Source organism: Mixophyes fleayi, chromosome 4, assembly GCF_038048845.1.
Source record: "Mixophyes fleayi isolate aMixFle1 chromosome 4, aMixFle1.hap1, whole genome shotgun sequence".
Classification (NCBI taxonomy): Eukaryota; Metazoa; Chordata; class Amphibia; order Anura; family Limnodynastidae; genus Mixophyes; species Mixophyes fleayi.
In genome coordinates, this window is record NC_134405.1 from 97,870,045 (window position 1) to 97,887,105 (window position 17,061).

The following is a 17,061-nucleotide window of genomic DNA, read 5'->3' on the forward strand; positions in this document are numbered from 1 at the left end:
CATTGATAGATAAATATTAAGTTGGGTGCCAACAACAATGTGACTTTGCCAGGACAAGTTTTTTGCCAGCGAGAATAATTCAGTAAGGTTAAATGAAAAGAAACCCACATTTTCATGTGCCAGCCCATATTCTTTGTGGATGGATAACAGTATAGAGTCACTTCTCTTGTTTTGCAACACACTTTGTGCACCACAACATGCTCAGGTTTGTGATATATTTCTTTTTTTCTAGGATTGCACCATTGGGTGGCAGTGATTTTTATACAGTGAAACAAGTAATGGCCCCAAGATTGGATTTGTATTGTACACTTGCTGTACTTTACTTGCACACTATTAATGCTTATAATAACTGTTCCTCCCTGTTTTGCTTTCTCTACTGAGTGAAAGGAACATATTCTGAACGTACCTATTAATATAAGTGGTAAGATTCTCTGACAAATTTACTTTCATCACAGTTTCAAACTCTTCCTGGTTACAGCAGTATTTCAGAGTGTCATTTCCAGGCCAGCAGCAGTACATGTGTTCATGAGAGTCACTTAAACGTGGGCAGTGGAAGCCTGCGTGATACATGTCGCCCTGTCCAGGATAGCCCTCGCATGTGCGCACGTTAAGAGTGGAGGCTGTAAGACACAAAGGATCAGGATTAAATTACTATTCAGAAGTACTGTATTACCATTTAATGAGGTCGTCTTTAACAACAAGTAGAAGATTAATAATACAGAAAATAATTCATGAAATAAAATCTCAACCAAATCATAGCAATGGCGGAACTACCTATGTTCTAGAGAGTGTGGTGGCTATGGGGCACAGAGACGGGTGGTGACGCCACTGTGCCCTCCTCTCCGGTGCAGGTACATGAGCAGAAATTCCCCATTCTTTACTCAAACGGCAAAAGGGGCTTCACTGATCATGCACTAACCTGCGAGCATGCTCAGAAGAGCAGTGTGGGGCCTCTGTAGGATCTTACACTGCTGAGGCTTTCCCAAATTTTGCTATGGGGCAAATGAGATTTTACACTGCCGCATCATAAGATCTGTATTTCTTTGTTGTTTGGTATGAGGTTTGTATGTTTTACCCGTGTTTGTGTGGGCTTCCTCCAGGTGCTCTGTATTCCTCCCACAGTCCAGGTTCTCTGGATTCCTCCCACACTCCAGTATGTTAATTTAGCAGATTTAAAAAAATGCACCATAGTTATGGTAACCATTATTGTGGCAATTTTAAAAAGCAATAGTAGGAAAAACTATAAAAATAGAAAGATTGCCATGACACAATTATTGGCACCCTTTTGAGCAATTCAAATGAATATGAAAAAAAATAGCTAGAGACTTATTAGACTCACATGTGATTGAAATTAGTGTCACCTGTGATAAATTGTCAGTGCTCACATGACTTGAATTAACCAATGAATGATAGCTTTAATATTTAAAAAGGCCACTTTATTCCCTGTTACTTTGTCACAATGATGAAGAGAAGAGAGCTGTCTGTGAGTCAGAAGTGATATTATCACCGAACTCAAGACCTCGAAAGGATAAAAGGCCATCTCCAAAGACCTTGGCATCCCAGTTTCAACAGTGCACAATCTTATTAAGGTCTTTGCTACTCATGGAACTGTGAAGAACCTACATGGATGTGGGGGAAAGAGGAAAATTGATCAGAGAAATCTTTAAAGGTTGACGTATGGAATAAACAACAGGTAAAAAAATCCAAAGAGCTGCAGTCTGACCTGAAACAATCTGGAGTGATGATTTCTACCCTTACCATACGCCGCACATTAAACCGAGAAGGGCTTTATGGATGGAGGAACCCACTGCTAAAAATAAAAAAGACATAAAAAGAAATCACTGATCATTGCCAAAACGTACCTAGACAAACTAAAATCCTTCTGGGCTAATGTTCTGTGGACAGACAAAACCAAAAAAGAGCTCTGTGGCAATGCAGAGAAGTGATTTGTTTAGAGGTGACAAAATTAAACTTTTAAGGAGAAGAACATTCTACCTACAAATAATCATGGTGGCGGATCCATAGTGTTAGGCTGCTTTGCGGTCTCCGGTACTGGAATCTTTGACCGTATTGAAGAACTCATGAAATCAGAGGATTACCAAGGCATTTTGGCAGCGATATGTGCTATCCAGTGTAAGAAAACTAGGTTCGGGTCAAAAAACATGAGTCCTCCAGCAGCATAATGACCCAAAACACACATCCAAAAGCACAAAAGAATGGTTGAAAAGGAAAAAAATTGAACTGTTGTAAACTGGCCAGCAATGAGTCTTGGGGCTAGATTTACTAAGCTGCGGGTTTGAAAAAGTGGGGATGTTGCCTATAGCAACCAATCAGATTCTAGCTGTCATTTTGTAGATAGTACTAAATAAATGAAAGCTGAGATCTGATTGGTTGCTATAGGCAACATCCCCACTTTTTCAAACCTGCAGCTTAGTAAATCTAGCCCTAGATCTCAATCCATGAAAATATTTAGAGAGAGCTGAAATCTGCCATTGGAAAAATAATCCTGCAAATATTCAAGAGCTTCAACAAATTGCACTGGAAGAGTGGGAGAAACTACCAGGAGACAGGTTCAAGAAGATTATAGATTGCTACAAGAACCTTTTGGAGGCAGTCATTGTTGCCAAAGGATGTGCAACCAAATATTAAGAAAAAGTGTTTTTAATACTGACCAGGTCATATTTTATATTTCAGCTTTGACATTACTACCTGTAATTTGAAAAGGAAAGTTTTTATTGGTTCATAACTTTGGACATCCTATTAAAATATTCTGATGATGTGTAGTAGGTACATTTCCGTTTATTTCTGAAGATACTGTACAGGTTATACAAAAATTTCAAGGGTGACAATAATGTTTACTAGAACTGTATGTGTTTGTGTGGAATAGAATTTAGACTTTATGCTTCATTGGGGCAGGGAGTGATGTTAATGATTAGATATATCTGTAAAGTGCTGGGTAATAAGATGGCGCAATATAAATAACTGGTAATAATGATAATTGTTTTGACCTTTCTTAAATACAAATTACTTAATTTAAGAAGTTAATCGATGCGCACCTCAGATGATTTTGGTTTTGTACTGGAGCACCTACATGATCCACTCAGCGCACATTAGACATGTGTCAACCTTCTACTGCTATAGAACCACTCCTGTATTTAAACTTTTCTGGCTTAAATTAATCATGAGAGTGATGGGACGTTGGGACTGGTACCTGCGTCCAGGGCCAGCAGAAGTACTGGGGCGGCCTAGATAGCTACCACCCATCATCGAAACTCACAGCTGGTGCAAATATCAAGTTATTTTATCTAGCGGAAATGGCTGAACACCTCCACAAAGCAAGGAATGACCCTAAAAACATGCCCTATCCATCCTCTTATCGCATTTTGATATACACAAAATATAATGTTCACACTGCTCCACAAAGTTAGGCTCACCGGGGTTGAGTACATATATAACAAGGAATGCACTTGTTCTGCCCATTGTAAAGTTCTCCTCTCCCACAAATAACACTCAGCAAAGCCATGCACTTTGGGGCACCAGGAGATTTGCACTTCGTAAATGACCTCCAATGTATATGTCTATTGTGTAATGCTTTTATATTAAAATATACTTACGTATTTTAACCTATATTAAGGTATTTACTTATTGCGATAGTTATGAAGCCATTCTATATATTTAAAGTGGATTCACATTGAAATAATTTATTATTTATTTATGCAATGCTTACATATTACTAAGTGCTTTAAAAATAATATTTAATCGTTCACAAAAGCCCCTGCCCCAGTGGAGCTTACAATCTATATTCCCCCCCACACACACACACCAACACCCACACACACACACACACCAAGTTAATTGACTTCGGACAAAATTAACCCTATTAGTATACATTTGGAATTCTGGTGCTTGTAGTTCCACAAGCTCCAACATGCTGTGCCAGCCATTGACATGCAGGCGTCTATATTTCTGGTGTGAACCCTATTAATCTTGTGCCTATGACAATTTCTGCCTGTGACCCAAATTGTATCTACCATGCAGAATATACTCATGGTCCCAAGATTTGCAGGCAGGTTCATGAATTTCACATTGACTTCTCTGTTCATCTCAAGTATTAGATTTAATCTAATTTGAGATCAAGAGCAGGGCATTTTTCCCATCAACTTTAAATGAATGTGACTTGCAAATTAAAGCTGGATAGCTCAGTTCAGCAAATTATACAATCTCAATGTGAAATATATGCACACATTTTCAATATCATTTATAAACGTATTTAGCATTCCTTTTCATCCTTCATAAGTTTTCATTTTTATTTTAAACTTTAGAATGGAAACTTTTATTGTAAGTCCACATTATCTTCAGAGAACCATCTACCCAATGCGGCACCTTTGATAAAATAATAGCAAACCATCAAGAAATAAAAATATAAAATACTAGTTAAAGGTATTCACCCCCCTTGCTGAATACTTAGTTGAACCACTTTTGACAGCTATAACATCCAGTAGTGTCCATTAACTTTAAACACCAAATTGGAGCAATAGTTGCCGATTCCTCCCACCAACCTTACTCAAGCTGGATCGGGTTAGTTAGGGAGCACCGGTGCACAGCAAGCTTCAGGTCTTGCAACAAATTTTCAATGGGATTAAAGTTGTGATTTTGACTGGGCCACACAAGGACACCCTATTTCTCCATTTTAATCCACTACAGTGTTATTATTGCAGTCTGCTTTGAATAATTGTTCCATTGAAAGACAAATTTCTTCCTCAGTTTATTTTTTTGGCCCAGGCTAGCAGGGTTTTGTCCAGGATCAGCTTCCCATTGATTGTGATAAAATTGCCAGTCCCTGCCACTGAAAAACACCTTCATTACAGCTTCATCAGCTTTTATACAGAATTTAAATAAAATAAGGGTATCACACTAGGGGGTAAATGTATCAACCTGAGAGTTTTTCGGCGAGTTTGAAAAGTGGAGATGTTGCCTATAGCAACCAATCAGATTCTAGCTGTCATTTTTTTCGAATGTACTAAATAAATGATAGCTAGAATCTGATTGGCTTTTCAAACCCGCCGAAAAACTCTCAGCTTGATACATTTACCCCCAGATCTGTTTGCAAGTATGTACAAGGGTCTGGCTGATAAGTAGAGATGTTCACTGATCCCAGTGTCTTGGTTTTGGTTTTGTTTTCGGCAAAACCACCCTCACGTGTTTTTGGTTTTGGACCTGTATTAGAAAGCACTTTGTAAGTGCTAACTAAACTTGGGTATGTATGCATGGACCTGGTGTCGGCTCATGCTTGAAGGCACAGGAGATGAGGATGTTTGAGGGGGATATTTGTGGATACTAAATTTTATTTTATGCAAGAGGACAGATCCTTGCTCTGGAACCAGTAACATGTAGGTTCTGCCTTCATCTTTCATATTTAATTAGAAAGGAAATCCCCAGTTTTGTGACATTGACTACTTCTTGCTGTTTCTTCAGTGTAGAAAGGGCTAAGTCCTAAAAGTGTAGAAAGTCACCACCAGTATATGCAATTGCTAGAACATTTATGGAGGCAGACAATATTTTATCTTTGGAGGTAAAACATTGGAACTGAAACACTAGGGGGTAAATTTATCAAGCTGCGGATTTGAAAAAGTGGAGATGTTGCCTATAGCAACCAATTGGATTCTAGCTGTCATTTTGTAGAATAATTAAATAAATGATAACTAGAAACTGGTTGCTATAGGCAACATCTCCACTTTTTCAATCCTGCAGCTTGATAAATATACTCCTAAATCTCATGCAGGTTAGTCTGTAGCGGGTTTGGGACATAGACCTCAGTGGGCATGATCTAGTTTCAAGTCCCCCGTAGTCGTATCCACAGTAATTTCAGGGTTTTTTAAATAGGCCCATCAGATAAGATGGGAGAGAGGCAGCATCCACTTATTATAGAATACATTTACTATGGATATTGTTCCTTTTGGAGCAATTCTCTAAATACTCCATGTCTTGTGCGTCTTGACTTTGGTCTGGAGGTCTGACAGTTCTCGGACACCAGCCTCTTGGAATTTATAGATTTTACCTCTATTTTGAGCATGTCAGTCAGTGTGTCCAGTGCATTGATCTCAGATATGAATATCTCAATGGCTGCTATCAGTTGTGTTTGAAAAGTCGGCTAAACTTTCATAAGGTAAGCAACTGGGCGGTGAGTCTGAGGAATGGGAATCTTTGGGGTCAGAGTCTGGGTTAGGAGAGTTAAAAATGGCTTCAGAGGCCTGTTGCAGGCGTCTCTTTTTTTTTAAAGAAATTAGTGGTGTCCGCTTGAGCAGACTTTGTGTCTCATGGATATCTTGGCTTTGAAGAATCAAGTCTTGTTGTTATTGGAGCTACTTTTGGGTGAAACTGCATAACACCCACTCACATCACCCTCACAGTGCACATGCACATGTGTTCCCTAAAGTAAGTGATTTAGATGTAGTTAGACATACAATCAGCCGAGGAGTAAAAGATATACCACGTGTAGTTGTCCCAAACTGAGCAAAAAGCAATAGTCTGTATGCAGTTAGTGTTTGCAGTCAGCTGTAGAATATCTTGTTACAAGGCACACCAAGATCTGTCCTAGTCAGATACATGCAACCAAATATTTAAAAGAGGAATCTGCAAGGATGTGGGTGCAAGGAGGTTGTCTTGGATCTATTTGGGAATTGTTTTTTTTAATTTGTCCTCAGAGGTGGTGTGACTGTCAGCTAGTGAGATATAGGCTGCAGAGGTTCCAAATAATTATGATTTTTACAGGAAATACTGATGTATAAACAGTTGTAGAAGGCAGGGAACACTTTTTGGGTACACTGTGAAGGCCCAAACGGCAGTATCTCTTAATCAGATCCGAAACTGCCAGCGCCTGCAGACCTTGTCCAGTGGTGTGCCCAGTCTATGGTCTCAGGGGGTGGCGCTGACTGTTTCGGGCCACCAAATTGTCCACTCCAGTAGTTGGCGTTTCAAAGATAACACAGGTTCTTAGAATGTTTGTATTGGATGTCTTGTCCAGGCCTGTGAATGCTCCCCTGAGGAGACTGTAAGGTGGGTGCCATTTCAGGCAAAGAGGAGCACAAGCCCAAAGTTGGGAATATAGCCACACCTCACATTAATCAAAGTGCCTTGGATTGCTGCCCAAGTCTTGAACAGGGGTAGCTGGCGATCACATGTACTAATTATTATGAATACTTGATCGGGAGAGCGGGGGGAACCCCTAGATTAGTGTGCACTTGCAGTTTTTCTTCTCCAAAGCTACTGAAATGTGATATTGTCTCATTCGGTTGCTAACTTATTCAGGGAGAAAGTGCAGTGCCTTCTAAACATTAACTACCACACGGTTATGTTTAGAGGGGTGTTAGCCAAGTAAGTTTGTGGACTGTGTTTGTCCGAAAATTGAGGAGCCTGTTTCCTATCCTATGTCTTCCACAGGTCACAGAATGATTCATAAGAAGTAAATGTCTCTTATGAGGGGTATATAATCCTTATTTTTAAAAATTTAAAGAAACCAAGTTAGCTGGACCCATTACGAGGTCTGTCAATTCTCTTCTGGATGCTAAGACTGTTCCAATCTATTGTCGTTAGTGCTGTAAAGGGGAAGAGAGATGCCCAGACTCAGCTAGTTCCCGGGTGCAAAGGAAGAGGGGGGCTGACCAAAGCCGAAATATAAAAGTGAAACATAAGCAAAACATAAACAGGGCACAATCTATGGCCCTAGATATTCAGCACCTTTCTCTAGTCAGTGATAACCACCAACCTGGAGAAAGGGGGAAGAACTATATTACTTCAAGCCAAATACCATATACAAGAAACAACTTATTCAGTATAAACAGTGGTTGGGAAGGGAACCTGATTATATAATATATAAACAGTTCTCATAGATGTCTCTATGAGGTTTCACTCAACTTTTCATGAGCACAATGCCACCAACAACCTCCGGCCTTTCTCAGCCATGAGAAAGACCGACCCTAGCTTGAACCTGTGGTCCCCATTCTCTCATGGGACGCCCTAGATCCTAAGCAGCACAATTCCTTATTTTCAGGCCCTGTGCAAGGACAAATTTTATGTTTGATCAAGTGAGTGTATGAACCAAATACAACTTACAGTTTGCATGCAGAGTAACTTGAACAGCTACAAATGGATAAACTACAAGACTCTCCATCAGTGAGTTATGCTTGCGCCTTGTAGGTAAGAAAGGTACCACTTCTGGAGAGCTTTTACTGCTTGCAGTGAGAGAATGGGATCTACCATCCCATCACACCTAGAGCTTGACTGTAAACCCAAAACTGTATGTCTTAACCAGTGCTCTGATTACTGGCCAATCTGTTGCCTCCTGGAGACACAGCTTCAATTCTTTAAGTGGTCCCTCATAAAACAGGGTGACTTACAGCATGGGCGTTGCTCTGTTACAATTTGATATTAGCCACAGCCTAGTCAACACGGGGCTGAATTCCAAAGCGGAAACCCAACCCATTAAATATGACTGGCACTGGGACTCATCCTGGTACCACTTGGGTGGTGGGTACCAGGTTAATGGCTGAAAGTGAGGAAATCATTATGTACATTTATGGAACTACAAGTTTCAGCAAGCCCTGCAGTCGGCGCTAGTAGAAATACATGATGTTAGAGCGCTCTGGAGCTTGCGGTACAATCCTGACAGAGCGACAAGTACTTGCTCCTAGCAGAGCAGTAACTCAAGTGAATTAATTTTATTGACCTCAAGGTATCAGTACAGAAGCAGTCAGTCAGCTGTTTTATCCCTGCTTGGAGCAAGTACTTATAATATTATTACTGTAGGATTACAGGGATTTTTTTTATTACTGTAGGAATACAGAGTGCATCTTTCTAATCTCCAAAAGCCAATTTGCTGCATTGAGGAACCGTTTACATTGGAACCATAAGAGAAGAGGTAACCAGCTTTTTAATCAATCAGAACTACACAATGCTTTTCAGCTTATGAAAATCCTGGAACTTTCAGTGGCTACTACAAATGGTTCTAATAGCATAATGTGGCCATGGTGGATGCACTGGCTTAGAAACTGGATTAATATAAACTTATTTTTACATCAGAATGTAGTAGAAAAAATGAATAGCAATTTGCAAATCTAATTATCAATTAGGGGCCATGAATAACAAGATGCATAGATGTCTTTAATTTAAAAACTTTTAATAAGGTAGGCCCATGCTGTGAGCAGAACAGCAGCAAGGAAATGTTTTGCCAGACTGATATTTTTTTTGATAACTTTCATAGAGCAGACACAGATAACAAGTAGGTAGATCTTGAATTGATGTACTGGTTAAAGCAAAGTGTTCTTGAAATTCTGGAAAAATTACACTTTCTAAAAAAATTGTTTTTTATCTGTTAATGCAAAAATGCCTTGTTCCTGTCTGTTTGTATTACCTTGTTAGGAGATGTACAATTGTGGTTGAAGGTAGGGGCTCAGCTTTTGCAAACAAAGATTAAACACCTATGTCCCAGTGGGTTCTTAACTGTCATGTGCACTCTATAAAGTTATGTTTCCATTTTACTGCACATGTTTTAAATGGTTATTCCCTGTTTCTGCAGCCTTAAGTTGGTCTGAAACATGGCTATGAACTTCCGGTGACAAGAAGGAAGACAAGGGCCATTATCCAATTACTGTATAAAGACAATTAACTAACTCCTTTCATGGGTCTTATCTGGCCATCGGCCCCACTCTTTACTAAGTATTGTGTTATATCAAAAGCTCAGTGGATCCAAGTCAGCAGGGAACCTAGTGGAGAGGAGCGAGATAGTCCAAGACTAGTAAGCAGATATACCTCTGAGGATTCCCATGCTGTGGCTAAGATCCCTAGACTTGGCGGAGATGGAGGAATTGCAGAGCCATGCTGAGTGGTGGCTGGTCATTATGGTTCCCGTTGGACCAAAGTGATTTGAGGCAGGGCCTAAATCTCTGAACAAGTAGGGACACAAGCGGTATCCACTATAGATCTCGCTTGCCATTTTATTCCTGCTAAAAGTGGGGAGACAACTAGGCTGGACCGCTACCAGGAGTGTAATAGACCTATTTGGAGTGGTCATAGCGCAACAAGACAGGGGCAAGTAATTGAGTGAGCAGAAATCACCAGTAAAGCTACATGTATGAGAGCCCAGTTTTAGCACAGTGTATATTCATTAGAGATGGTCACTGACCCCCGTGTTTTGTTTTTGTTTTTGGATCTGGATCTGGATTACCTTCGTGTTTTGGTTTTGGTTTTGCAAAACCGCCATTGCGTGTTTTGGTTTTGTTTGGTTTTGTTTTGCTATTTTTGAAAAAAATACAATTTTTTTTGTCTAAAATAACCAAATTTAGTGCTCCACCAGTTTCTTAGATAAGTGAGGTGATTCTAAAGCTAATAAATTATGAAAAAAACAGTTTAATCCCTCGTAGGCCGTCCTTAATTCGAACACTTGTCTGCAAATTGTACAGACAAACTTGATTGTCTACCTCCTCCATCTTTGATTATTGGCAATGTAGCCATCGTCTTTGGGTGTATATTACACCCTCCACTTGTAGTTGAATATAAAAAAAAGCAGCCTGCACAGACTGTGGAACTAGAAAATAAAATTAAATGGACTATGGTAGTTTGGTGGCTATATATGCCCCCCCCGCCCTCCACTTGTAGTTGAATATAAAAAAAGCAGAATGCACAGACTGTGGAACTAGAAATTCGAATATACAAAGAAATGGACAAAGGCAGTTTGGTATCTGTCTGCAGCAGACCCCCTCTCCACTAGGAGTAAAATAGAAAACTATTCAGCCATTATATAATCTAGAATATAAATAGAAATTGAGAAAGGCAATTTGGTATCTGTCTGCATCATAATCATCAACATCCTCATTAGCGCCCTCGTCACCTCCACAAATCTCTCCCTCATCCTCTTCTATTTCCAAAGTGGCATCCTCAATTTGTTTATCACCGGCTACACTCGGGCTGTTCAGGTACACATCAGCAGAACTGCTCAAAGGGCCCTTCTTTATGGGTACACTAACAGAATGCTCACGATTAGACATACCACTGTTGGATGGACTCTCCACAGGGATTGGTGTGATTTTTGAATCAGAGCAAACATTATCCTCTAATGCCTTACTGTTATCTTGCCGCTCGGCTTTGACGCGTAACAGTAGTTGTGCACCAATTGTAGGCTCTGTAACTTTTTGGGATCTGCCACTAATAGCCAAAGGTGAAGGCCTCATTCTCTCTTTGCCACTGCGTGTGTAGAATGGCATGTTGGCAATTTTTTTTTTATCGGCACTTAACTTTTGCTCAGTGACACTTCTTTTTCGCTTCAACACAGTAAAAAAAAATTGTTTTTGTTTTTTGGACTGATTTCGAAACACTGTCTAGTTTGACATCGCCTGGCCCACATGACGTATTGGGAACACTAACATCAGGACTGGTGACAGAACCTGGTTGCTCATTCTGCTCATATGTGGACTGCTTTGAATCCATTCTCAGCCCAAAGCACTTGTAGTGCTAAAAATTATTTGGTAGATACTGCTGACAGATAGTAATTTTGACAGCCAGAAATATTTATGCACAATTATGGGGGACACCCCAAAAGCACTTTGAGTGCCAAATATTGAAAAAAACCAAAAACTCCTCTATCCTCCTGTCTTCTATCGCGATTTTTGTTAGCACAATTGGATTCAGAATATTGTATTCTCTGTCTCTGCTCTAATCAGCCTGTGACTACACCCTGCTCTCTCCCTCTGTCAAATGGCGATGGATTGCTGTGGAGGCGTGTATTTATAATCTTCAAGTATCGCGAGAACCGAGCCAGGAGATCAGACGACGACACAATGACGTTCGGCCTCGATTTGGATTCCGAACGGGCGGGAGAGTAGAGTACTCGGCTCGGTACTCGGATACCCAAAGTTCGGGTGGGTTCGGTTCTCGGGGAACCGAGCCCGCCCATCTCTAATATTCATCATCATCATCATCATCTATTTATTTATATAGTGTATGAGGAAACGGGGTGCTACTAGACTGAGAACTTTGTATTCATCACCTGTTTCTCACAGTTTAATGTACTTTTTAATCCTTGGCTCAGTCCAAGTATATACACCAGAGCATCGGTGTATTATGTGTATTATTATTTCATGTTATTAGGTGCATTTTGCCCTTGATATTACCTGCTAATATTCTATGTAGTAGAAATATAAAGAATATTGCCATATTGTGTGAAAATAACAGGACAGCAGAAGTCAATTTGCTTGTGTTAGCTAATGTAATTACCATTTGTCTCAAATGTCCATTGTTATGAGGGGCAGCTTACATTTGGTTTGTAATTAGAACAATGTCTGAGTTAACTAGCTGGCAGCCCATGTTAATTAGCTAGGTCAACAGGTAATCTGAGAGGTAATTAAGTTAGAACTTCTAGATGATATGCAATGTGCCTCCACAGTAATATACTGGCTGAAATAGCATTGGGAAATGTATTAATATGTATCAATATAAATGTTATTTTATCAAAATGTATTACAGATTATGTAACACTGCTGATACAATGTGTCAAAAGTCTTATTGTTTCATGTAAGTGTGAAGTGTCATTCCCTGATGTAATATTGTAACCCCATGTTTAGTATATCCAGCCAAACAGCTAATTGAGTCAAGCCATTCGATTGTATAATCAAGGTAACAGAGACAGTATGTCTAACAGTGAAAGTGTCCACGGAGAGACCCTGCTGTAAGGGGGAGGATTGAGACATTTGAGCCTACTTCCTGTGTATACAGGGAAGAATGGAGAGAGGAGAATGCCATGGGAGATATTCTACCTTGGATGAACTTGGCGTACAAGACATCAGGGAAAAGGACTATAGGCCAGGTGTCATGGTGCCGCTGGAGAAAACTCTACCAGGACAGGGTCTGTGCGAGCCACTAACCCAACCGGGCAACACCACAGCTGTTTAGCTAATCGGTAGTGGTAATATTGCGGTAGGATAAGACTCTGAAAGAGACTGAGATTATTATTTTGGAGTGCTGACTGCAAGAGCCTGCTGGAGGATACATGCTACCATTTACCCTATAACTTGTGAACATCTTGTGATGTTGTGCTGTCGTAATAAAGTCTTATTTTGAATATATTCTGGTCTACCCGAGTGAGCTAAATCCCACAGAGGGTAACTGCCATCCCAGCTAAGGGTGGTATCCGCACATAGCGCCACTAATTACGCAGCGCTGTACATTTTGTTTGCTGATGGACGGTTTGCGGTCTGAGTAAACACTTATTTATTTAGACACTCTGTCTGAAAACGTGTTCCTACCCACATCGATAACCCCAGGTTTCCTGTTCCTTAGTCACTTTTTAGGGGTCTGAGACTTAGACTGTATTTACCATATAGGTAAACTAGGCACATTCTTAGGGCAGCACTCGTATAATAAGCAACATATAAACTGTGTTAATTACTTAACTCCCCCCCCCCCCCTTATATTTATTGTATTAACCAGTCAACAGTTTTTCCAGAATAATTAAAAAAACAGTTCTTGGGCCATTGCACATTAAACAGAATGTAGATAATAAACTGCAAATTAAAGATATATAAAGGCTATGCAGACCATTTGTTTCATAACTATTATGTTTACTTTTTAATGTTCTAACCTTCGTGTCCCTATCATTTCTATTGTGTGGTCAAGGAGAAAGATTAACCAGGTATTCTTACCATTTAAATATTAGAATTGATGCCTGACACAGAAGTTGCAGTGAGGGTGAATAAAAAGTTAATTATGAAGGTTATTTTCTATTAAATGTATAAGAAGCTGAAATATAAATAAAGGGTAAAGAATCAAATAACATGAGGTTTTACTAAATAACATTTAGAACTGCAAAATCAGCATTGATCTTGTGCAGTCATCTAGTGATCCTGCGTCAGTACAGAGAGGAGGAGTGAGATTAGCAGTTACCTTTCCAGAGATAATGGAGGAGCAGCACAGCCAAGCGAAGCAGGTTAGCTGAATTCATCTGCTTCATCTTCTCAGGAGTTCCTGTGTTCTGTGGACATTGTTTGCCGGAGCAGTGGGGTGAGAAGAAAGATGCAAGGAAACCGCAAGAACCATTATCTTTTGCATCCATTACCTGTGAAAATAAAGAGAGAACAAATGCCATTAAGGCTTGCTACATGACCAAATACATGTTATTGTTCCAGTCCAATTAGTTCCTCTTTTAAAAGCAATAGTCTCTTAGAACTCTTCTGGGTGCCTTTTATTCTTGCGGTGTAGTTACCTGGCAGCTCATTATTCAGAGATTACAGTACATTTCATTCTAGTACATGAGAGATCTACCACAGGGCAGGACACAATGAACCGAAAACAAATAGCTTTTGTAGAAATATATATACACAATACAAACACTGTATATACAAATACATATAATTATATATATTTCTTGTGAACAGCGTGCAAACAGGTGGCTCCTCACACAGGTTTTTCTGAAGCACTTTGACGTTAATCCAATAGCCCTCAATTCGCTAGAACAGTTAGCTCCCTAACTAGTCACTGGCCACTTGTTGACACCAGTCTCCCACACACAGAGCAAACCCAGCTTTTTAAGCTTCCTGTCAGTCCTTGCTCTGGCTGACTCCTTAATTGATTGCTCCACCTGGTGTGTGTGTGTGTGTGTGTGTGTGTGTGTGTGTGTGTGTTTAACCCTCTCTGTATCTTCAGGCTGTGGTTTCCCAGGGAAACGACCACTCTTTCCTCCAGTAGAAGGTGGCAAAGTGTACCAATTGCCACATACCGCTCCCCCAAGCTTCGTCCAGCTACACGAAGCGGACTCCGCGGGGTGTGCAAAACTGCCCTCTTTGTCATACACCGGTCCCTTTGGCTTCATCAACCCCAGTGAAGCAGATACAATGGGAGGTGCATTTTTATGGAAGTGGGCATCTGCGGTTTTATTTTAGGTCCTAGTCTATGCCCTCTCAGTGGGGTCTCCTCATGCCAGGTTTTTAGAATATCGACAGGTTTAACTTGTCGTTCTTGACTTTTATTCAACTGGCGACTCTATCTCTCTTCTTCTTATACAAGAATGGGGCCTTGTAGAGAGGCATTTTTATAGTTTGGGTAGGATAAGCAATAGCCTTTTACAGCCCTATGGATTCCTGGCTTATCCTCTCTTAAATGACCCCCACAAAGATGTTTGTGTGTGGTTTCTAATATTAAAGGCATGTGTACCTGCGGTACGAACAGCTGTTCCAATTTCCTTCCCTGAACAACCCCCGCCCTATACAACAAATACCCTTTAATAAAGGAATACGGTACACATTCTGCCGGCCTGGCAGCTTTTACCACATCATTAATTTTTGCAACAGATCTAAATGCGGTTTTCCAGGTTAGCATCACTGTGTTGATCCCTAGCAAAATCCTGCAATGAAATGAGTCTTGGAACTGGGAACCAGTTGTCAGCTTCCTCTGCTGAACCCAAAGTCACTGTTATATGATTGGCTCAAGTTCCCCTTTTGTTTCCTTGTGTGAGACTTGGGACAAGTAGCGGCTGTGGACCTGTATTCAGCATCCACAGGTGACAGTTCTGTTGTCTCTTTTCCCGGGCCCAGTGAGAGTTGGACAGGTTCCTTTTAAGATTGGACTTTTGGCCGGTTTGTCAGTTGCCGATATGTCCAGCCGGATTCGGTCACTAAGAACCTCCCGCAAGGTGGGAAAGTCTCGCCCCAGGATAAGGGGGTAAGGTAGTTTTGGGGCTATAGTAGCCACTACCACAACCGTTGGCCTTTTAGGGTAATTGGAAGTAGAGTCTGCTTGAATTTTGCAGTAGCTCCATGAATGCACATCTCCTTCACTTTAGGTAACCTTGCAGGCACCTCTTTTGGAACCAAAGAACTGGAGACTAATGTCAACTTGCTTCCCGAATTCACCAGGCCCGAAACAGCACGCCTATTCACAAGGACAGGCACTCAGAATGGACTGAAGGACTCCCCATGGAGGAAGACATAACACAGTAACTAGGAAAGGCTGACCTCTGCTGAGCCATAGTACAGTCCATTGGTTCCTGTTGCTTTGGACATTCAGCACGGAAGTGCCCAGGTTCATTACATGTAAAACAAACAGCTGGAGAAAGTTTTCTTACTGGCTCTGCCAGCCGTGGTGTTCACTTTGGCTTGAGCAATAGCTTTGGATTTTCCTCTAGAGCCTTAGACATGCATTGAGTGCTGAGTAATGGTCTATTTCCATAGCAAGTTCCACATAAGACTGTGGATCCGCTTGTAGCACCCATCTCTGTAAGCTCCTCTCCAGCCCACGGACACAATAGTCAATTGCTATTATCTTCACCATGCGGCCAGGTGTATTGGTATTTGGCTGCAACCAACTCTTTAACACTTTAGAGAGATCAGCCATCTCTGAGCGAACAGATTTTCCTGGGAGATAACGTCAGTAATGGTGGCGCTGAGCTCTCCTCACTCCAGTCACACCTATCCGGGCCAAGATTTCAGCTTTTACTTTCTGATATACAGCAGCTTGCTCATCAGATAAATCAACATAAGCACTCGGAGCTTCGTCGCTCAAATATGGTGCCAGCTTCTCCTCCCAGGTTCCTGGCGGCCATTTTAGTCTCGTGGCGACTTTCTCAAAGGCTAAGAGATATGCCTCCACATAATCTGATGTGGTCATTTTCTGCAAGACAGGCACCACAGACACATCATGCACCTGTCTCACTTGTGCTAGCTATTTACGCAAGAGCTTGGTATTCTCTATCTCAGCCTCTGCCTCCTGTAGCATTTGGGCCTGCTGTGCTTGTTGTGTAGCAGCTACAGCTAGTAATGCCCCCTGTTGTTCATGCTGCCTAGTGATCACATTCACCAGAGCCCTCAAGAGTTCCTCCATATTGCTATTTTGGTGTGAAGGAAAATGAAACTTGGCTTCCCTAAGCATAAATTAAACAGACTTGTTTGTGGGAAAGGCTGTATGTCACTTGTAGTTCACAGCAAACAACAATCAATCAATTTCATACACCTGCTTTGTGGTTAAGGTTTGAATCACCAATACACTCCACACATTTGCAGCAAAGATTTTGTAATAAAC

The 17,061-nt window shown here is 40.8% G+C and overlaps 1 protein-coding gene across 1 annotated transcript in view; it reads right to left on the reverse strand.

Annotated features, from left to right (window-relative positions):
- LOC142149921 (protein shisa-like-1a) overlaps window positions 1-17,061 on the reverse strand; it is a 31,675-nt gene that overhangs the window by 10,420 nt on the left and 4,194 nt on the right. Inside the window, exons 2-3 of the mRNA XM_075205200.1 lie at window positions 13,933-14,104; window positions 407-620 (exon numbers count right to left, since the gene is read on the reverse strand). Coding sequence (XP_075061301.1) covers window positions 407-620; window positions 13,933-14,101 — 383 coding nt within the window. The 5' untranslated portion in view covers window positions 14,102-14,104. The remainder of the gene's footprint in view (window positions 1-406; window positions 621-13,932; window positions 14,105-17,061) is intronic.